Genomic DNA, 18636 nt, shown 5'->3' with positions numbered 1-18636 from the left:
CCACCAACCTGAAGCCCCAGAGACCACCACCACCCCCTGCCAACATGCATCTTCTTGACCTGAGACTAAGAAGCTTAACTGACTTCTCCAACCCACCCACCAACAAAACAAACCAGCTATCAAAACACCCACCAAAGCCAAACCCACAGACCAAGCCTCAACCACCAGCAGAAACCAACCAAGCCTACTCCCAGTACAAAAACCATCCACCAAACCAAGTCTAATACACCAAAGCCAAGCCTAACCTGCCAACACAAAAAAGACCCAGCCCTCATACCAAACCAAACCAACAAGCCAAGTGACTCACAAACAAAAGAGCCAAACCAAAGCTAACCCATTAACACAAAAAGACCATCAACCAAACCCAACAATGCCAAACCAACAGACCAAGCCTAACTCCCCCACCAAACCAACAAACCATACCAGCCAGGTACCAACATGAGTATTTCATTAATGTTACCAAGTGGGCACCTTCCTTCATCAGCATTTCGTTGAATTAGACCCACAACACCTCCAGAAGGCTCAACAGTGCAGTCCGGGATCCCAGACCAATCCCCCGCCACACATATGTTTGATACCCTTCAACAAATACTGCAACCCCGCTAACTCACCCACTTAAACCACAGCTCCATACATACCTGCTACCAAATCAACTGCAAATGCCCCACTCCGCAAATTTAAACTGTCCTACTTAATAAGACCACACCTCCTTAATTATCACCAGCTGCCTCCCATTACTCACCACCTGTCACCAATTTTCCACCATTACACACCTCCCTCCAGCCTGCAACCCCAACTACCCTGCTCTCTTTTCAACCATAATCACTGACTTGCTTTCTCAGCTGCCTCAGACAGCTCCTTCACCACCACCTTTAACAAGCAGCCTCTAATATCAAACTCCCCCAACAATGCTGTAGCTGATTTAGCCACAAACCCTCTAACACCTACCTTTACCAGCCTCACATGAGCCTGCCACCCACGGTCCCTTGCCGCTGCCACCAGATCTGCATTCTTTAACAGTTTCTGCTCGTATACCTCCCCAGTAGCATCCTCGAACAGCACTGTTAACTCTACGAAGTACACAATCCGCTCACGTTCTGAATATAACACCAAGTCCGGACGCAATGAAGGAACTGCAATGACCAGTTGCATGCCCACATCAGCCAGTAGCTTTCAGTCCCATAAGTTACCCCACCTACCAGGGCACGTCTGCCCTTGCATAGTGCTACTCTCTCCTGCCTGCACAAAACTCGTTGCTGCAAACAGGCAAGGAATTCACCACCTGCCGTTTGCTCTCAAAAACACCTGCCAAACATCTAAGAATTTGATTACAGCGCCAAGTATAGCGCCTCTGCCCCAAACTAACCTTACACCCCTGACAAAATGTGCCTCGGCATCGCCACACCGCTATACAACTTCCAAGAACCATCACCACCTGCCCATTGCTTAACATTCTGTGGCATTGGCAACAGGTCAAAAGTCACTCCAACAATGCACTTAAAGCGACTTGCCTCCATAGCCCAGTGATTCCGCCAACGTAATTTCCTCTTCTTCACGCTTTCCCAGTTCACCCACTGACCCTGCTTAACTAACACGACCGCCTTTGCATGCCTCGCCTCCTCTTCCTGCCCCCAGACCTGCTCAACGACCGTCCACCGTCTGTCGGCCCGAGCCAAACCCTGCCTTCCCCCCTCTCCACGTCCAACATCATCAGTGCCCCTTTAGCGCTTTGGTGATATTTGTTAGCCTCAGCTTTGAAGATGTTGCTTTAATACAAATCATAATGTTGTGCAACTTTTATTTTGATTGCCTATTTTTTACATGATGATGGAGTCTTTTTTTTAACGGTCAATTTGTCTTCGTTTTAGTATTTCACACTGTGCTTTTTAGTGAATTGTTCTGCTTGATACCCAGAGTATGTAGTCAATTTAAAGAAATGGTCACATTTAACTCTTCACACTGCATTGACTTGAAATGGGTAATAAGAATATAGTTGGAAATACCTGTAAATAAGCCAGTGTGCTGTGGTTGTTTTTTAATGGTCAGCAGATCACCTCTGTGTTACAAAACATTTTTATATGACTGTAATCTTCTGCATGACAGCATAAATATAATGCCCTGACACAGAGGCTTGTATGATAAATGTATAATTAGGGTTTTATCTGACCTCAGCATCCAGTTCAGTTGTCAGGACTGGAGGCAGAACTTGTTGTGTTTGTTCAGTGGAATCAATCTGACTGCTAGATTACACACACACACAGACAGAGACAGACTGAATAGTTTGAAATGACCTCCTGTTAATAGTTTAAAATCAGTCCCTCAGCACTTAAGGCCAACCTGCTTAGACGCTGAGATCTGCAAATGGCCTAGTGCAGCATGTGTGTGAACCCCAGGGGTTTGCTAGTCGAGCAGTGCAGACACCATGAGGTGTTGATTATGTTGTTTTTTAAAAAATAAAAGAACTCTTGTGTCTGTCTGAAGCATTATAGTTTACCCACGCATGACTGGACCTCGGGTGGCCACATAGTGGAATGACTGAACAGTCCAGTGCATCACAATACACACACACATTTTCTGAACCGCTTGTCCCATACAGGGTCGCGGGGAGCCGGAGCCTAACCCAGCAACTCAGGGCGTAAGGCTGGAGGGGGAGGGGATACACCCAGGATGGGACGCCAGTCCGTCGCAAGGCACCCCAAGCGGGACTCAAACCCCAGACCTACTGGAGAACAGGACCTGGTCCAACCCACTGCGCTACCACGCCCCCTGCATCACAATATTTTTGTTAAAAAACCTTTGCTACAATTTAAAAAAAGGCAAACATTTAATGAAACAATTTAATATTTGAAGTGATTCACTTGCATAAAAATTTTAATAACAATAAAAATATAACCACACATTTAAAAAGCAACTGTCATAAATGTTGCGCCGTCTTCCGAAACGGCAACTTGACTGGTGGTAACTTTTCTCGAGTGGTTGGTTAATCGACAAAGTGAATCTTAATTAAAAAAAACACACATAGCACACTGGAAGGACAGGACCCCCCTACCATTAGTCCGGTCATGTGAGGGTGAACATACAGTATGCACATTGATTATGCAGACATAAGTACATATGCTATACCTACCGCACTCACACACTGTCTTTGTCTCTTGCACTTGAAGTTGTGTGAACTCGCGTCATTCGTTTGTAGTAACGGAGCAGCATGGAAGAGCTGATTAAAGGCAGCTGACAGCATTTCAGCACCGCTCCTCTGTCTTGTTGCGGTAATGAGGTGAGCTCAGTAAACAAGGAGACCCGACCCGATGCGCTGCAGTGCACTACAGAGCAGGGACGATAAATTAACCTCCCTCTAGTAGAGAAGAAACAATGCTAACCGTTTGGTGAAGATGATGTTCTGACATGTGAGAATGAAATATGACCTGGTACAGTTGAGAGCACCCTTGACCGTTAAGGTTTCTCTTAATAGAATTAACAGATCGAAGATCATTAGAACCTGGAGATGCTCTGCATTGGGAATCTTCTGCTATGTACTGGTCTGGGTAATGAGGGTAAAAGCAGTGGCCCACAGGGCTGTGCTCGTGTGTGTGATGTGTACTTCCACTGGATAAAAGGGGAGCAGACGGTTCCTTATAGGCTTTTGTGTATGAGGTGACACCTGTAATAAATATATGGGGTACATTTAATACGATATGCCGACACATTCTCTGTCTCCATTCTTCTGGACGTTGCAGCTGGACTGCCGATTTCCCTGAATTGCACGATGTGATTGTTGGAGAGGGAATTATCTGCGATGATCTAGTCCACATGCTTTCTGGTTCTGGAGTTCTTGAGATTTTGGATTTTGGGCAGGTTACAGGAAATATTCTTTATTTAACTGATGGCTTCATCCAAAGCAAATACTGTTTGCCCATTTATACATCAGGGTAGGGGATGTGGTGGTACAGCGGGTTTGGTCAGGTCCTTCTCTCTGATGGGTCTGGGGTTCGAGTCCTGCTTGGGGTGCCTTGCGACGGACTGGCATCCCGTCCTGGGTGTGTCTCTTCCCCCTCCAGCCTTGCACCCTGTGTTGCCGGGTTAGGCTCCGGTTTGCTGCGACCCCGCTCGAGACAAGCAGTTTCAGACAGTGTGCGTGTCTGTATGTGTACATGAGGGTATTTTTACTGGAGTGATTTTGATCAAGTGTTTGCAAACAAAGAGACTACAACAGGAGAGGTTTGAATCCGGAACCTTCAGGCTGAGAAGCAACAGCCCCAACCGCTACTCTACGCCACGGGCCGAAGACATGTTTACCCACGTTTCCTAAAGCATGCTGGGAGCACAGAGGTGTGGGCTGGCAACATCTCTTTATGGTGCTTGCAGGGCGGCATCAACTCTGGTCCATTGGTGCTTGGTGTCCTCTCGGGGTGTGGGCTCTGGATATGATAGTGGGGTGAGGCTGTTTCGTAGAGGTTTTATCAACCATTGACGAAAGCATTGTCCAGATTTCATACCGACTCTGCCTCTGTTGCCAAGAAAACCGTGAGAATGTCTGTGGCTCTAGAAAGGTGAAGGGTCACTGGATTGGCCATTATTGGAAAATGGCGCCAACAAAGTGGGGAAAAGGGTCCCCTGGGAAGCATCTGATCGCAACACCGTCTTGTTGATGGCTCCTCCTAACATGTGGCTTATTCTTCATGACTAATGCGCTGATCTCTCAATGGCAGGGTTACGAGCATTGATGCGCAGAGCTGTGATGAGGTCCTGGAGTTCACCACATGCCAGCTCATGGCCATGCTGGTTGGCCCTTAGGGCTTGGTGGCCTTCATTGCTCATGCCTTCATGTGTTTGCAGCACTCTACCAGGGCTATGCTCATGACTTTCCGGTGAAAACCTGGAATCGAGCAGTCGGGGCACCGAAACTGATTGCAGTTATTCAAAATATATATGCGGTACATACAGAGCCTATATTTAGTACTTTGTGCTTTTACGCAGTTTGGGAATTCCTGTTGAGTGTCCTGGGGAAAAACACAGCAGCGACAGTAGAGAACTTGGACGTCAGCTGGTGTTACAGCTGCGGGAGTTTTTACTGGATTCAGAGTCCCTCAAGGCATGTGTTGTGCAGCGTTGCGAACCAGTGTGCGAGATGTGATCTTTTATTGTGGAACTGAGGCGTCATTTACTGTAGTGCACATTTTTGTGGTGTTAAAGCTGTTGATGACTTCAGCTGAATTAATATTGATGTTTGTACTTTAATTCTAAATGGTAGAAGGAAGGCAGGACCCAGGTGAGAATCCGCCTCTTGCTGTCATAGCCTTGAACAAAGTACTGGTGCAGTTAAAATTACCCTGCCATATACATAGGTAAATCACAGTGAGTAGCTTAAGATTGTAAGCCACTTTTTGGAAAAGGTATCAGCTAAATTTTTAAATAATAATGTTTAATAATAATGTTCAGTCTGCTACTATGGTTGTGATTTATAATCCGTTGTAGTATTGGGTTGTGTGCCTATGTTTCTTATCCAAAACATTCGAAAACAGCCGCTGTACGCAATGAAATTCTGTTGAGTAAAGTGAATGTAATGCACAAAAATGCCATTGTGCTGAAAAAAGTGTTATTTGGGGGAAAATGGTCTGTACCTTTTTCCACAAGGCGCTTCATTGGTTTTTCAGCATACCGGACTCTGTGGCCAGAGTGTATTGTAGTGGAGAAACTTGTACTGTCTTTTTTCTCCCCAGTGTCCTTAAGGAGTGTGCTGTTGACCAAAATGTTTTTAACGTGCTTTTATTTGCTTACTTGTTTTTATTGAGGCGGACTAGTCTTCCAACAGACCTCTTTTTTAGGCTTGATTAATGCTTTATTTTTAATGAAGCAATTATACCACATGAAATGTTTGACTACCATAATGTGATCTTATTCATTTCACGCTTGGAAAAGCCTTTGCCGTTTGATTAAATGTTGTTTATGTGAATGCATCAAAAACACGAGTACAATTAAAGGGGAGAACCCAGAGTGTGTCCAGGAGCGGAGTGGCATGATGGTGCGTATTGACTGGGGAGGCAGCGAGAGCCGTGATGTGCTTTTCACTCCTTTCTGTAGCTCCATCATAGAACTCATGAAGCAAATGAGCAAATGTGACGGCTGTCTCACCGTACTCTGCATGGACTTTTTTTTTTTTTTTTTGTTTGGTTTACAGCGAGCTGCAGGTGGCATCATGGTTAAGGACATGAACTTGTGACCGGACAGATGCCGATTTCATGCCCTAGTGGCGCCTTGCTGTTGTGTCCATTTTAAAGTCATACACTTTCCAGCGGTAATACAAAAATCGTTTTGTTTTGGATAAAAGTTTAATGATGATGATGATGATGACCTTGCCCGTGTTTGTGCACATTACTGTCAATGCTGAGTGCTGATGGCTGCTCATAGAAGCAGTCAGCAGGGGGTTGGTGCTTCACCATGCTCACCCGGAACGTTCCGCTTACCGCTTACCATGGCCACACCAGCGATTGGCCGTACGGCCCAGTGCCGGACGTGCCCGCGTCTCTCAGCACATACTCAGCAAAGGCCTCCCTGTGTCATGGTTGCCGCGTCCCAGTACAGTTCTCTCTTCCCAATGTCTGTGGCCACACGCTCTTCTTTCTCCTCTGTAACCTGCTCTGTTCAAGGTCCATGGTATAAAATATCACTCTTATCCAGAGTGTTTTCCAGGGTCTAAGTACTGATGGCAGTGGAGCTGCGTCTTTGTGTCTGAATAGTCACCTTCTAGAACTTAAAATCAACACGCAGGTGTCTGCATTCTGCTTGCCTTCTGTTCACTTCTCCGTGCTTCAGGAGCTCAAACCCTGTGCAGATATTGCACTGGATATATCAACGCCTCTCCGACCTGTTGACTGTCATGGGAGAACCTTGTCCCTCATTAGAGCATGATCCAGGGCACCCACAGCCTGTAGAATGAAGGCTTCGGCAGCCAGCACTATGTTCACGGGCTGAGCTACAGGATCAGAATGACTGAAAACACCAAGTGAGAGCTGCAAAGCGTTGTGTGGAGAGGCCTGAAGAAACCGTAGTAGGGTTGTGGTGTGGGCCTGGAGAAGAAAAGGTAAGTCAAGCCTCTTCACGTGGAATGTGCCGCCCGAACCACCTGGAAGAGCTCTGTTCCCGAGCAAGGCCATGGATGGATGACTGGATGGATGAAGACTTCATTGATCCCGAAGGAAGTGGCATGAGGCTGAAGGAGCAAACGTGGAACAAATAGCGAGAAGATACAGGAATGACACTGGAATAAATAAATAGTGCAAAAATGGACAGCGGGTGCAAATGAGTAAAAATAAATAAATACAGACACTCCTCACTTAACAACCTACCTGTTTAAGGCCGCGCAGACTTACAACCAGCTCTCCAACCAGTTGGTATTGTACGCTTTACGAGAACTTTGGTCGTGGAAACGGCAGCGCGGCATCTCAGTGTCAAGCATCTCATCTCGCATCACCCTTTCTCAGTCTCAGCCTCGTTCCCACAGTCGGTCAGTATTCACTACACTAGCATTCGCAATCTCCAAGACTACGTATTTCGTCTATAAATTGAGCTTCTTCAATGATTTCGGTGGAAAGGCCTCATTCGTGAAATGGAGAAATTACTGGCGATCTGGTTTGACGACCAGATACAAAAAAGAATGCCGATGAGCCTTTTAATAATTCAAGCCAAGGCATGCAGTATCTTTGAGACTTTGAAGGCGCGTGAAAGCGAAGAATCGGCAAAACATTTACGACAAGCCATGGATGGTTTCAACGGTTTCGTTAGAGATTCAACCTGCAAAATCAGAGTATCAGTGGTGAAGTGGCAAGTGCGGACGTAGAAGCAGCGGAAAAATTTGTTGACCAATTTGATGATTGAAATATTGGTAAGGGGCGGCTCCTCGCTTAACGACCAATTCGCTTAACGACCTAGTCGTAGGAGCGGAACTCGGCCGTTAAGTGAGGAGTGTCTGTAAACAGAAATATACAAGAATGAGTGAACAAAGAAAGAAAGTTCAGTAGCACCCCGACAGCGAGGGACTCCTCACAGAGCCTAATGACCGCTGGCAGGAATGATCTCCGCTCGCTCCTTGGAGCAGCACAACCGGACCGGTCTTGCCGAAAGTGTCCTCTTTAGTCGCGGTGGTGTGCAGAATGTGACGGTCATTGGTCATGACGGTTAGGGGTTTGTTCAGAGTCCTGCTCTGTGCTGCTAGGATCGGGGAGATACGCTCGATGACACCTCTGCTTACCTTGGATTGCACCGTCCCCTACCCGGTTGACTCGCCCTGTGTGCAGCAGAGCTCGGGGCCCTCGCATTGGCCTCCGGAGCCACAGAATACTGCACCGACGCCAACAATACTCATTCCGCCTTCGGAGTAGTCGTCTTCATTAGCTATGGCAGACATGTAAGAAGTGTCTATGTATTCGTGTGTGTGTGTGCGCGCGCGCTCCGATATTGCTGCTGACAGGAAGCCGTCGACTTGCTGATGGGAGCGAGGGGACAGGCGTGGCATGTGCGTAATGGAAGCTGCGGTCCTTGTCTGCTTTGCTGCCAACCCCAGGGGCCCTGAGAGTCCATCATCCTGCTTCCCTGTCAGTAATGGCCGCTCAGCCTGCCTCTCACCGAGAACTCCCTGGATGTGTGTGTGTGTGTGTGTGTGTGTGTGTGTGTGTGTGTGTGTGTGTGTGTGTGTGTGTGTGGACTTGAATCACTCACTAGGGGGGTGTCTCAATAACTAGACAGCAAAGGCTGCAGGCCGTCATTGCTTTCCATGCAGATGAGGATACAGCGGTAAGAACGACACACATCTGCCAACCAGCTGCCCCGGGGGGAACTTCCAGACGCTCCCCTTTTTACGTAATATTACCTTTCACACTCTGTTAAAGTAATTGTCAGCACTTCACTGTGTTTGGTAGGAAACCCCAACTCTGTATTCCTATGGATAAAACAGCATCAGGCGTTTCCATCCATCCGTCCATCCATCCATTCATCTGTGTCTGTGGAGTCAACAGTATGAGATGTTTTTGAGTCCCAGTCTTTCTTGAGGTGCTGTTTACTTGCTTTGCCGGCGCCTGAGAAGAAGGGTCAGCTCAGCACACGACTGCCACAGGGCACCTGTCCTGTACTTCTGTTGGACACCAGAAAGGCGAAAGCGTGTGAATTGGGGGACCCGCTGTCTTACTTAGTCTGTCTTGTCGCTTGTAAGCAACGGCACACATTCGTTGTGTTCATTTGTTTTCTGCGGTTGTTTGGCAGCTTGGTTTTGGCAGCTCAAAGCAAACAAGTTGCATTTCACAACGACTGAAGAGGTTTGCGTGCAGATACAGGGCTGTGGAAACACCATGTACGATTCCTCTGTTTTTGCCGGCACTCGCTGCACAAGCTGCTGCCTATAGTTACTGAGTGTGGTGGGAAATACGAAGGTGATTGTGACAGATGATGTGATGCAAATTTGTGGAGTAAACAGGTGATCAGAAGAGCAGTCGGTCTGAAAGAGAGGTTTTCTTTTTTGACTCCTCCAAGAATCCCTTGAATATTTAGAGGGATTCAGCAACTCTGAGGGACTGTGGGAGCTTATTCCACCACATCTGATCCAAAACTGAGAACCTACAGACTTTTGATTTTGGAAGTTTCATGCATGAGATCACCGGGTAGCCAGGGGTGGAGGATCATGGTGCTCTTGCTGGGGTGCAGGGAGTGATGAAGTTCTGTAGGTATTGGGTTACAGAGCCTCTGATCTTCTTGTAGGCTCACAAATTCTGAGTTGAATTTATGTACAAGTGATCTCTCAACCATTTGACCAAAAAAGTCCAGTTTACAGAACGCAGCTCTATCACCTGCCATATAATTACTCAGCATTATGAGTGTAAGTGTTGGCATGTACAACTGAAACCCCCCAGCACCTGCACCCATCAAGCTTTTCTCATTTTTCACATCCCCTCATGAACATGAATCCACGTCGTGCGATCGTTTCCTCTGTTGTCGGTTTATCCTTACAGTGCGTCTGTGTTGAGACCCTTCTTGAATGCTGGAAGGGATTCAGCAGCTCTGAGGGACACTGGAAGTTCATTGCACAGCACTGGAGACTGGCTACAGTAGCCTAGTTCAGGGTGCAGCTTCCAAACTAAGTGATTCTGGATGAAAAGATGAGCTAAGCTGCAGAGCAGTAATAACTAAGGAGAATAAATGAATCAGCCTTCTGCGAACATCCTTTCTTATGATGACGGACCACCTGAGACCAGCAAAGTGTTGGGAAGATGAATTGCAAGGGTTGCGTTTTGGGGTAATTTCTGCGTCACTGCAGAGTCAGAAAGACATGCCGATGACTTTGCTACCAGCAGACAGGAAGACGCGTTTGAATTCCAGAGGCGTCGCCTTTGTTGCATCTTCCCTGCGGAGTCGGCGCCGGAGCTCATCTCGTGCAGAGCCGCAGTTGCCTTAATCGTCACCGCTTCCACTGAAGCGCTCTTTGGAGACCGCCATCTCTACTTCGCTTAAAATGCATGTTAAATGAGTGCAAAACGGACGGGGAAATGTGCCTGGCAGATTTCTAACTGCACGGAGTTTGTTTCCGCAGCTTCAGACGATCGGCGTCCTTCGGGTCTCCTTTCAGATCTGTGGGTTCCAGCAGTGCCCGTGATGTTCTTGCAGCAGCTTCCTCCTCAGTCATCCTCAAGGCTCGCTTCGTGCTTCTCTCCCATCGCGTGAAAACCTCATGGTTTTTGGTTCTGCAGCATTGCTACACCATGTTGGTCTGAGGACCGTGCGACGGTGATCGCAGTTCAGTCCGCCGAAGGAGCACCGATGACGTGTCCTGCGCGAGCGGACTTTCTCTTTGGACCAATGGACTCGCGGTGTTGCAGGAGCAGCAGGGGTCGCAGTGCTTAGAGCTGCTCACTATGGACTTGAAGGAACCAGCTTTTTATAGGGTGCTGTGGCAGGAGGTGGGACTTGAACCCGGGTCTTCTTGTTACAAGGAGGCAACTGGGAACTCCAGGATATGAGCTCCAGCTGGAGACGCAACAAGGAGGATGTCGCCTTCTCAGCACGTTCGATGAGGTAACACGTTGAAGAACGCAAACTGGTCGTCTCGATGAAGAGCTCAGTGAGTCTCTTGTCCCATCAGTGCTGGACGTGTTCACCTCAGGGCAGCACAGCAGGAAGTGCCTTCAGCACACTTCCCTCCAGCTCTTGTGAGCCAACACATTGTCGCATGTCCCATGTACCGTGTGTTAGGGCCATATCCACAATGTTTTTGTTCCGTGTGGGCAGCGACCCACCTGACTGACTTACATTCATCTGACACTTTTCTGCAGAGTGACTAACAATGTAAAGCGCACGCACACACACACGCACACACACACACACACACACACACACACACACACACACACTGTCCAAAACCATTTGTCCCAAGCAGGGTCTTGGCAAACCGGAGCCTAACCCGGCAACACAGGGCACAAGGCTGGAGGGGGAGGGGAAACCAGTCCATCACAAGGCACCCCAAGCAGGACTTGAACCCCAGACCCGCCAGAGAGCAGGACGCAGCCAAACCCGCTGCACCACCATACCCCTCAATATGAGGTAACTTACAATTATTTACCCATTTATACAATGTTACTGGAGTAATTTAAGGGTAAGTACAATTTAGGGTACTACAGCTGGAGGTGGGATTTGAACCAGCAGCTGTACTCACTACGCTCGCAGCTGTCTTAACTGGGCCCCTATAATATCCACTTAATTCTATATACAGTACATACATTTACATTTATTCATTTAGCAGATGCTTTCCTCCAAAGCGATGAACATCTCAGAGAAAAGACAATTTGTACATTACATTTGGAGAAAGAGAGACGTAGTTGCAGACGTGTGATTTTTAAGTAAACCTAGTTTTCATTCTACTTTATGCACCGATGTTCATCACGCAAGTAGGTGCAAAAACTCAGAATAGACGATTCCTGATCACCTTCCTACAATACAGGAGTAGCGGCTGTGTATAATATATATATATACATACAGTATGTATATATAGAGCCCCATAGTGCTACTAGTTTTTTTTTTTTTTTTGAGGGTTTAAATAAAGTTTCGTGATTCCAACACATAGTTTGTTTGAAGCCATGCCAGCACATGCTAGGACAGTTCCAACCGATGTGTGATATTGGATTTATTGCAAACTGATTGGGTTTTGGTTTGAGGGAAACCGGTTAGAGAGGAGGGATGGAACGCAGTGGGAGAAGCTTCTGGAACAAGTGGGGTTCTCCAGTGTTCCAGGTGTGAGGAGAAGGGAGTTCATAGTTTCGGCAAAGAAAGAAAATATCATTTCGTTTTGATCGTGTAATGACAGACAGCGTGTTCTGTTTGGAGAGTTGATAAAGATACGTTTCCGTCTTGTACTCGTTTGTGTCCAACGAGGCAAATTGTTTTATAAAACTGGGGGCTTTCAGCCCGTCACGTCTAGTGCCACGGAGAAGGACCCCGATTATAGCCTTTCGTGCTCCCGGCAACGTACCAAGTTCCTTGGGCCTCGCTGGAGTTCCCATCTCATCTGCTCCTGAACCGCGAGCGGATGATCCGAATTTTCCTGCTAGTGTTGTTGTGCTTCTGTGACAGTGGGAAGGTCCCTAAGAAACTTCTAGGCTCTGTTTTGGGTGAAGCTATAACTGTGATGTCACTTGTTGTTTCTAACACTGAAGTACTTGCTGTGAAGCCTTTTATTTCATTAATGTTTTAGTTGTTTGTACTTATTTCAGTAATATGGTGGCACAGCGAGTACTGCTTCTGTCTCACAGTGCCTGGGTGGTGTATGAGGATATGGGTTCAATCCCCACTCAGTCTGTGCGGAGTCTGTGTGTTCTCCCTGTGTCTGTCTCCACTGGGTGCTCTGGTTTCCTCCCACAGTTCAAAGATATGCTGTTCAGGTTCCCCCATAGTGTGTGAGTGGCGGAGAGAGTGTGTTCCACTGATGTATGGATGAGTGACCCAGTGTAAGTAGTGTATCTAGCAGTGTAAGTCACTATGGTGAATAAGGTGTGTGGGCTCATAACACTACATAAAGTTCACTGGAAGTTGCTTTGGAGAAAAGCATCTGCTAAATGAATAAATGTAAATGTTGAAGGGACTTTGGGTTGACATTGGTGTACTGAACAACACAGTCATGTAGAGTTAATTCTTATTTGGGTTTTTTTCTATTTACCAAGTTTGGGATAAGTAATAAATCGGATTCTGTTAGAACCCGGGGCCCCGCCCTCATAGTCAGGCTAACAGAGGGTGGCACTATATATAGTATAAATAGCATGTGTTTGTTTATATATACAGTATATAATAGAGTGTGCATTTGGCACCAGGTGAGTGAAATATCAATAGATTTTCCATGTAGTTTGTTCTTAACTGTCGTTGAGCGTCCTGCGGGGTGTGACCACAATCCCTGCCTGGTTTACAGCTTGAGGGCAGCCCGGTGGTGTTTGGTACACGAGATTTCTGACCCCCGCTCTGTCCATTCTGCTCCTCTCGTCTTCTTGCTTACTGGGGGGTCTCATCCTCAAAGCCTCGGCAGAAAGCGTCATCTGTGACAGCGAGCGAGCGACTCAGGGAAGTGCCCTTGGTGCACCCACCCACATGTGCGATATGCATATGGACATTATACAATGTAATTATACTTTATAATTTCATTGTATTGCACAGCAGTACAGTGACGTAGTATTCAATTCAGTGAACTTCTACTGTAATTTAGTGTCCCTCACTGGACCAGGGCCTCAGACTCTTTACTTAGAAAGGACACCGCTGACTTGGAGACCCCCCGCAAGTTGATGTCTGCTGACTTTTTGACTTAAGCAGGTACCAGGTCTGCACAGTGAGGGCCCACCTGTGCACTGTGTGTGTGTGTGTGTGTGTGTGTGTGTGTGCGCGTGTGCGCGAGAGAGAAGTGGGAGCGCTGTCATCGCACAATTAAGAGCCCATCAGTCACACGCCGGGAGCAGCTGAATGCTGCGCTCTGGAAGCGGAAAAAACGTCTCAGAGAAACAATGAAATATGCAGTTTAATGGGAAAATGTGGGTGTCGTGCTGCTTGGTAATAAGTCACAGAAAACAAAACACTCGTGCAGAAGCTATTTGGTACAAACGGACTTGTCTGCGAGCTGTTCCCCCCTGCACACGCACACACCTTGCTTTGTAAATGGTTTCTTCTATGTTTCAGTATTAGGTGAAAGGGGCAGGCGGTATAAAGTGTTTAGAAACATTTACCAGACACTTTTCTCCAAAGTGACTTATGATGTACCTGCAATTATTTACCTATGTATACAGCAGGGTAATTTTATTGGATTAATTGAGGGTAAGTACCTTGCTCAAGGGCACTACAGCTGGCAGGGGGATTTGAACCCGTGACCTTTGTGTCTAAGAGCAACAGGTCTAACCACCACGCTACCAGCTGTCCCCAGGTTATGGGTGATAGTCATAGGTGGGTGATCGTGAATGATTGGTCATTTTATTTTGCTCATGGGGGGAAATGTTACCTAAAATTAATTAAGATCCCCAGAAATGTACTTTTTCACATGCCAATGATAACAAACATATTTTTTTCAGAATTATTGTTTCCAGCTTGTCTTTTCACAGTATATTTTCATCCATTCATTCTTTATCAATGACTGCTTGTTCCGTGCAGCATAGTGCAGGTCCGGTGTCTATCCAGGAAGCACAGGGTGTGAGACCTAGTTCATGTTGGATCCAGATGTTGCCAGCATTTCCATGGTTACATTGAGGTAAATAAACTAGAAAATAGCTCGACTGACCCCAGGGAGGGACACCAACCTTCTGGGTTTCGGACACCGTGTGCGTGCGCGCGCGTGGTTCCCGCAAGCTCTGATCCAGGTCCATTTTACGTGATGAAGAAAAATGACCATGTAACAGACAAACATACTGCGGTACTGAGTCAGGAGCTAATGTTTAACCTGTATGCGTTTCCATACGTTGTCGTAGTCCTTTTCTGTTGTACAGGACGCTGCTATGTGAGGCCTGAGTGTGAAGCGTGGCGAATATTTTGCAGGAATTTCCACTTTGGGAGGCAAAGCTACGTTCCTGTTGAGTGTGATGTGCTTACAGGTTGTGCAGGTGACTTGCGGAGCATCATCGCTCATCCCCGAAATGAGCCAAAGTGTCGTTTGAGAACTGCCCCACCCAGGCAGAGTCTCTTCACCAGGTCGCACACATTCGTTTTCCACCTGTCAGCTGTGAGTCGCTGTCCTCGGCTTTGCTCCTGTTACGTGTCCGCGGCTCAGACGCACAGCACGCTCTAATTGGCGCCTCTCTCTCTTCCAGGGGGCCCTTCAGCGTGGTCCGCCGATGCATCAACAGGGAAACTGGACAGCAGTTCGCTGTCAAAATCGTGGACGTGGCCAAGTTCACTTCAAGCCCAGGCCTGAGCACAGAGGGTAAGGACCCAACACACTCACACTTGTTCCCTCCGACGTGTGTGTGCGTTTGCACGTATGTGTCTGCGTCTTTGCTCTTAGTTCTTTTCTGGAACCCTCCGCTGTTTCACTGCGTGTCTATACCTGTCAGTGAAGTGGGAACTGCAGGTGATTTCTTACTGCTGCTGTTCAGCTGTCTGTGATTCCCAGTTACCATGGGAACGCTGATTCCCCCAGAGAACCAGTGCGCTCATTTGCATGTCCTCGTGGGAAACGGAGGTGTCTTCACACACACACACACATTTTCAGAACCGCTTGTCCTGTACGGGGTCACGGGGAACCAGAGCCTACCCGGTGACACAGGGCGTAAGGCCAGAGGGGGAGGGGACATACCCAGGATGGGACACCAGTCCATCGCAAGGCACCCCAAGCAGGACTCAAACCCCAGACCCACTGGAAAGCAGGACTGTGGTCCAACCCACTGCGCCACTGCACCCCCGAGGTGTCTTCACTGAGCGTTAATCCCGAGACGGAGACTCCGAGGTCCTGGCTGGATGTCCTACAGCAGGCCACCTTGACCGGCGCTTCGGCACAGACTTTCCCCTCCATTGCTGTTGGCTGTTACAACACCCTCCCCCCGCAGCCGCACCCTGGACGCCACCTCGCACTCCCGCCAGCGCAGCAGTGTCAGCAGGACTCATCACGGGAACGAGCAACACCGAAAGCTGTACTTGGATACATGCTGACAACATCGCACTTATTCTGATTTGTATATTCTGATGTTTGAAACGTATTTCGAAGGAGATCGATTTTGTGCAAACCAAGCCGTTTATACGCCACTGTGGCGGTGATACACAGTTGTAGAAGTGCTGGTGTGTCTCTCAGTGCCTTGCTTGTCCTTTCTGCCCTCTCCCTTACAGCGGAATCGACGTGAGAGTTTGCGGTCAGTTGAATTCGACTCTTACTTTATGTACCTCATGTCTTTTTTTCCAAAGCAGCTTACGGTTATTTACCCATTTATACACCTGTGTAGTTTTTTAGTAGAGCAGTTTAGGGTAAGTACCTTGCTCAAAGGTATCACAGCTGGAGGCAAGACTCAGACCTGCGACCTTTGGGTCCAAAGGCAGCAGCTCTAAGCACTATGCTACCAGCCGCCCACACTTGCCCTGCTTACCCTGAAGTCTCCATCATAAGAAATCTGTCACATAACTGTAATGACTCATAACAGGCAAGACTCTCCACTCCTCTGGAAGCAGCAAGAGCGGAACACATGTCCTGCTTTGAGCTGCCAGCTGTAATGCCTTACATCCCTGAGGGCTTTGTCAGACGAAGGATTGGGCGTTGAAGACCAGGTCTTGCCATGATGCGCTATGTTTTCACAAGTTTTTGCTTCGATATGAATTGTTTGCTGAAACAGTCTCTAATTTAAACTTCTCAGGCTTCCACAGCTGGTGTCGCTTCTCGTCTAGTGGGACGTACAGAAGGCAGGCGGGATTTGAGGAACTTTGGTCTACAGGGGTCAGTAACTTTCAGGTCCTCGGGGGGTTAAGCGCAGGATCCGTGGTGCTCCGTCTTCTCCTGTCGCTTGGATTTTGAAAGGCTCTTTAGACCTTGGCATTGTGCTTCAGAACCTCTCTTCCCAATGCCAAGTCCCACATGGCTGCTGCATCCATCTGTGCATCGCTGTATTCCTGCCTTCAGCGATCAGCCCACCCGGAATCACTGCGGCCCCCCACCAGATTTAGACCTTATTTCCTTCTAATCCTCGGCGGCCAAGGTGTGACCTCCTCTCTCATCTTTCCTTCCTATCCCTTCTCCTCCCGTTCTTCTCTTTTCTTTCTCTCTCGGGCTCCAGGCTGCCCCCACATACACGTAGACACATACCGCCGCTTACGCACTCCCAGCATGTTAAGAGTAACGGGGCGACGTCGATTTCCATTAGGGGACGTGTCACGGTGTTTACCCCACATACCTCGTCAGTCGTCTCCCCTGCAGATACTCCCCTCCCAGACGCCGCTAGCTGGGTGGTTCGGAGTTGGGGACTCACACTGCTGAAAATGTGCCTCTCTGAATGGTCTTGAAGGAAGTCTAAGGAGATGTGTGCCAAGGCGCTTGTCTGCCACTGCCCAACACCCGGCTCCCTGTTTGCTAGTCCACCCTGAAGTAACACTCCTCATGGCGAGTGTGCTTGTGGGTGCAGGTACGAAACTGAGCTCATGATGGGAAGGTGTGTTGGGATCCACTTGGAGGTCCTTCGGGTGCAGTGAGCAGCTAATTGTATTTTCCAAGATTTTTCAAAGGAATCACCATGTTGGAACCCAACCCGTCTCGGGGTCTCCAGCACCCCGCAGTGATTGTTGAACCTCAACTCGCAACACGAAGGAGCCCCCGTACACAGGTGCAGTGTCAGCCTTGAATCCTGGTTACCGCATGCATTTCGAGGTTTAACCTGGTCGGCTTGCAAACAGTCCGGTCAGCGCTCTGTTGGTTCACCTGTAGGTCTCCACACATCCTGCTTTGTGTTCAGCCAAGCAAGTTTTTAATTCAACCGCCTATGTTTGTACTCTGCTTTTCCCACGGGTGAGTGACACATCATTGCCGTAGCAGTGCACTGCCCCCACGGTTGGGCTGCAGACAATGCTGGGAGGCGTTGGCGCATGCACTTCCCTGCCGTGCCGTATTGCACCAGCAGGGTCTTGGGTCATGGTGCCAGCCCTCTGCCATCTGTGACAGTCTCAGCGTGCACCCCGTGGACCAGCGGGCTTATGCCTGTATATATACACACACACACACACACACACACAATCGCATGCATGTGCTCAGTGGCCACTTTATTAGGTACACATGCTCATCGACGCGCAGCAAATTATGTGGCTGCAGCGCAAAATACGTAACAGGCAGATGAGCTCGAGAGGTTCAGGGACTAAGCATTCGGATGATCCAAGGTCCAGCGGTCGAAGCATTCGAGTGATTGAAGATATGTTGAGCGCAATATGATCGTTGGTGCCAGACATGGTGGTTGTAGCACCTCTAAAATAGGCACATGTTACATTCCCTCATTACAGTGTGAGTTTACAGAGTGTGGTGCGGTAACAAACATCTGCTCCGCAGCTCCACTGTGAGTAAGCACATCTTGTTAGTGAGAGTGGTCAGAGGACAAGGGCTGTGACTCGATAAAAGCACCGTGCTCTCCGAACACACCGCTGTCAGAGTTAATAGGCTGCACCCGTCTGCGA

The 18636-nt window shown here is 48.2% G+C and overlaps 1 protein-coding gene across 11 annotated transcripts in view; it reads left to right on the top strand.

Moving 5' to 3' along the window:
• LOC108926483 (peripheral plasma membrane protein CASK-like) overlaps window positions 1-18636 on the top strand; it is a 120662-nt gene that overhangs the window by 39598 nt on the left and 62428 nt on the right. For all 11 annotated transcript variants that reach the window (XM_029249766.1, XM_029249750.1, XM_029249737.1 and 8 more), the window contains exon 2: window positions 15309-15421. In XM_029249766.1, the coding sequence (XP_029105599.1) occupies window positions 15309-15421 (113 nt within the window). The remainder of the gene's footprint in view (window positions 1-15308; window positions 15422-18636) is intronic.

The sequence above is a fragment of the Scleropages formosus genome, chromosome 1, assembly GCF_900964775.1.
Source record: "Scleropages formosus chromosome 1, fSclFor1.1, whole genome shotgun sequence".
NCBI classification, from domain to species: Eukaryota; Metazoa; Chordata; class Actinopteri; order Osteoglossiformes; family Osteoglossidae; genus Scleropages; species Scleropages formosus.
This window is presented reverse-complemented; position numbering and strand designations above follow the sequence as displayed.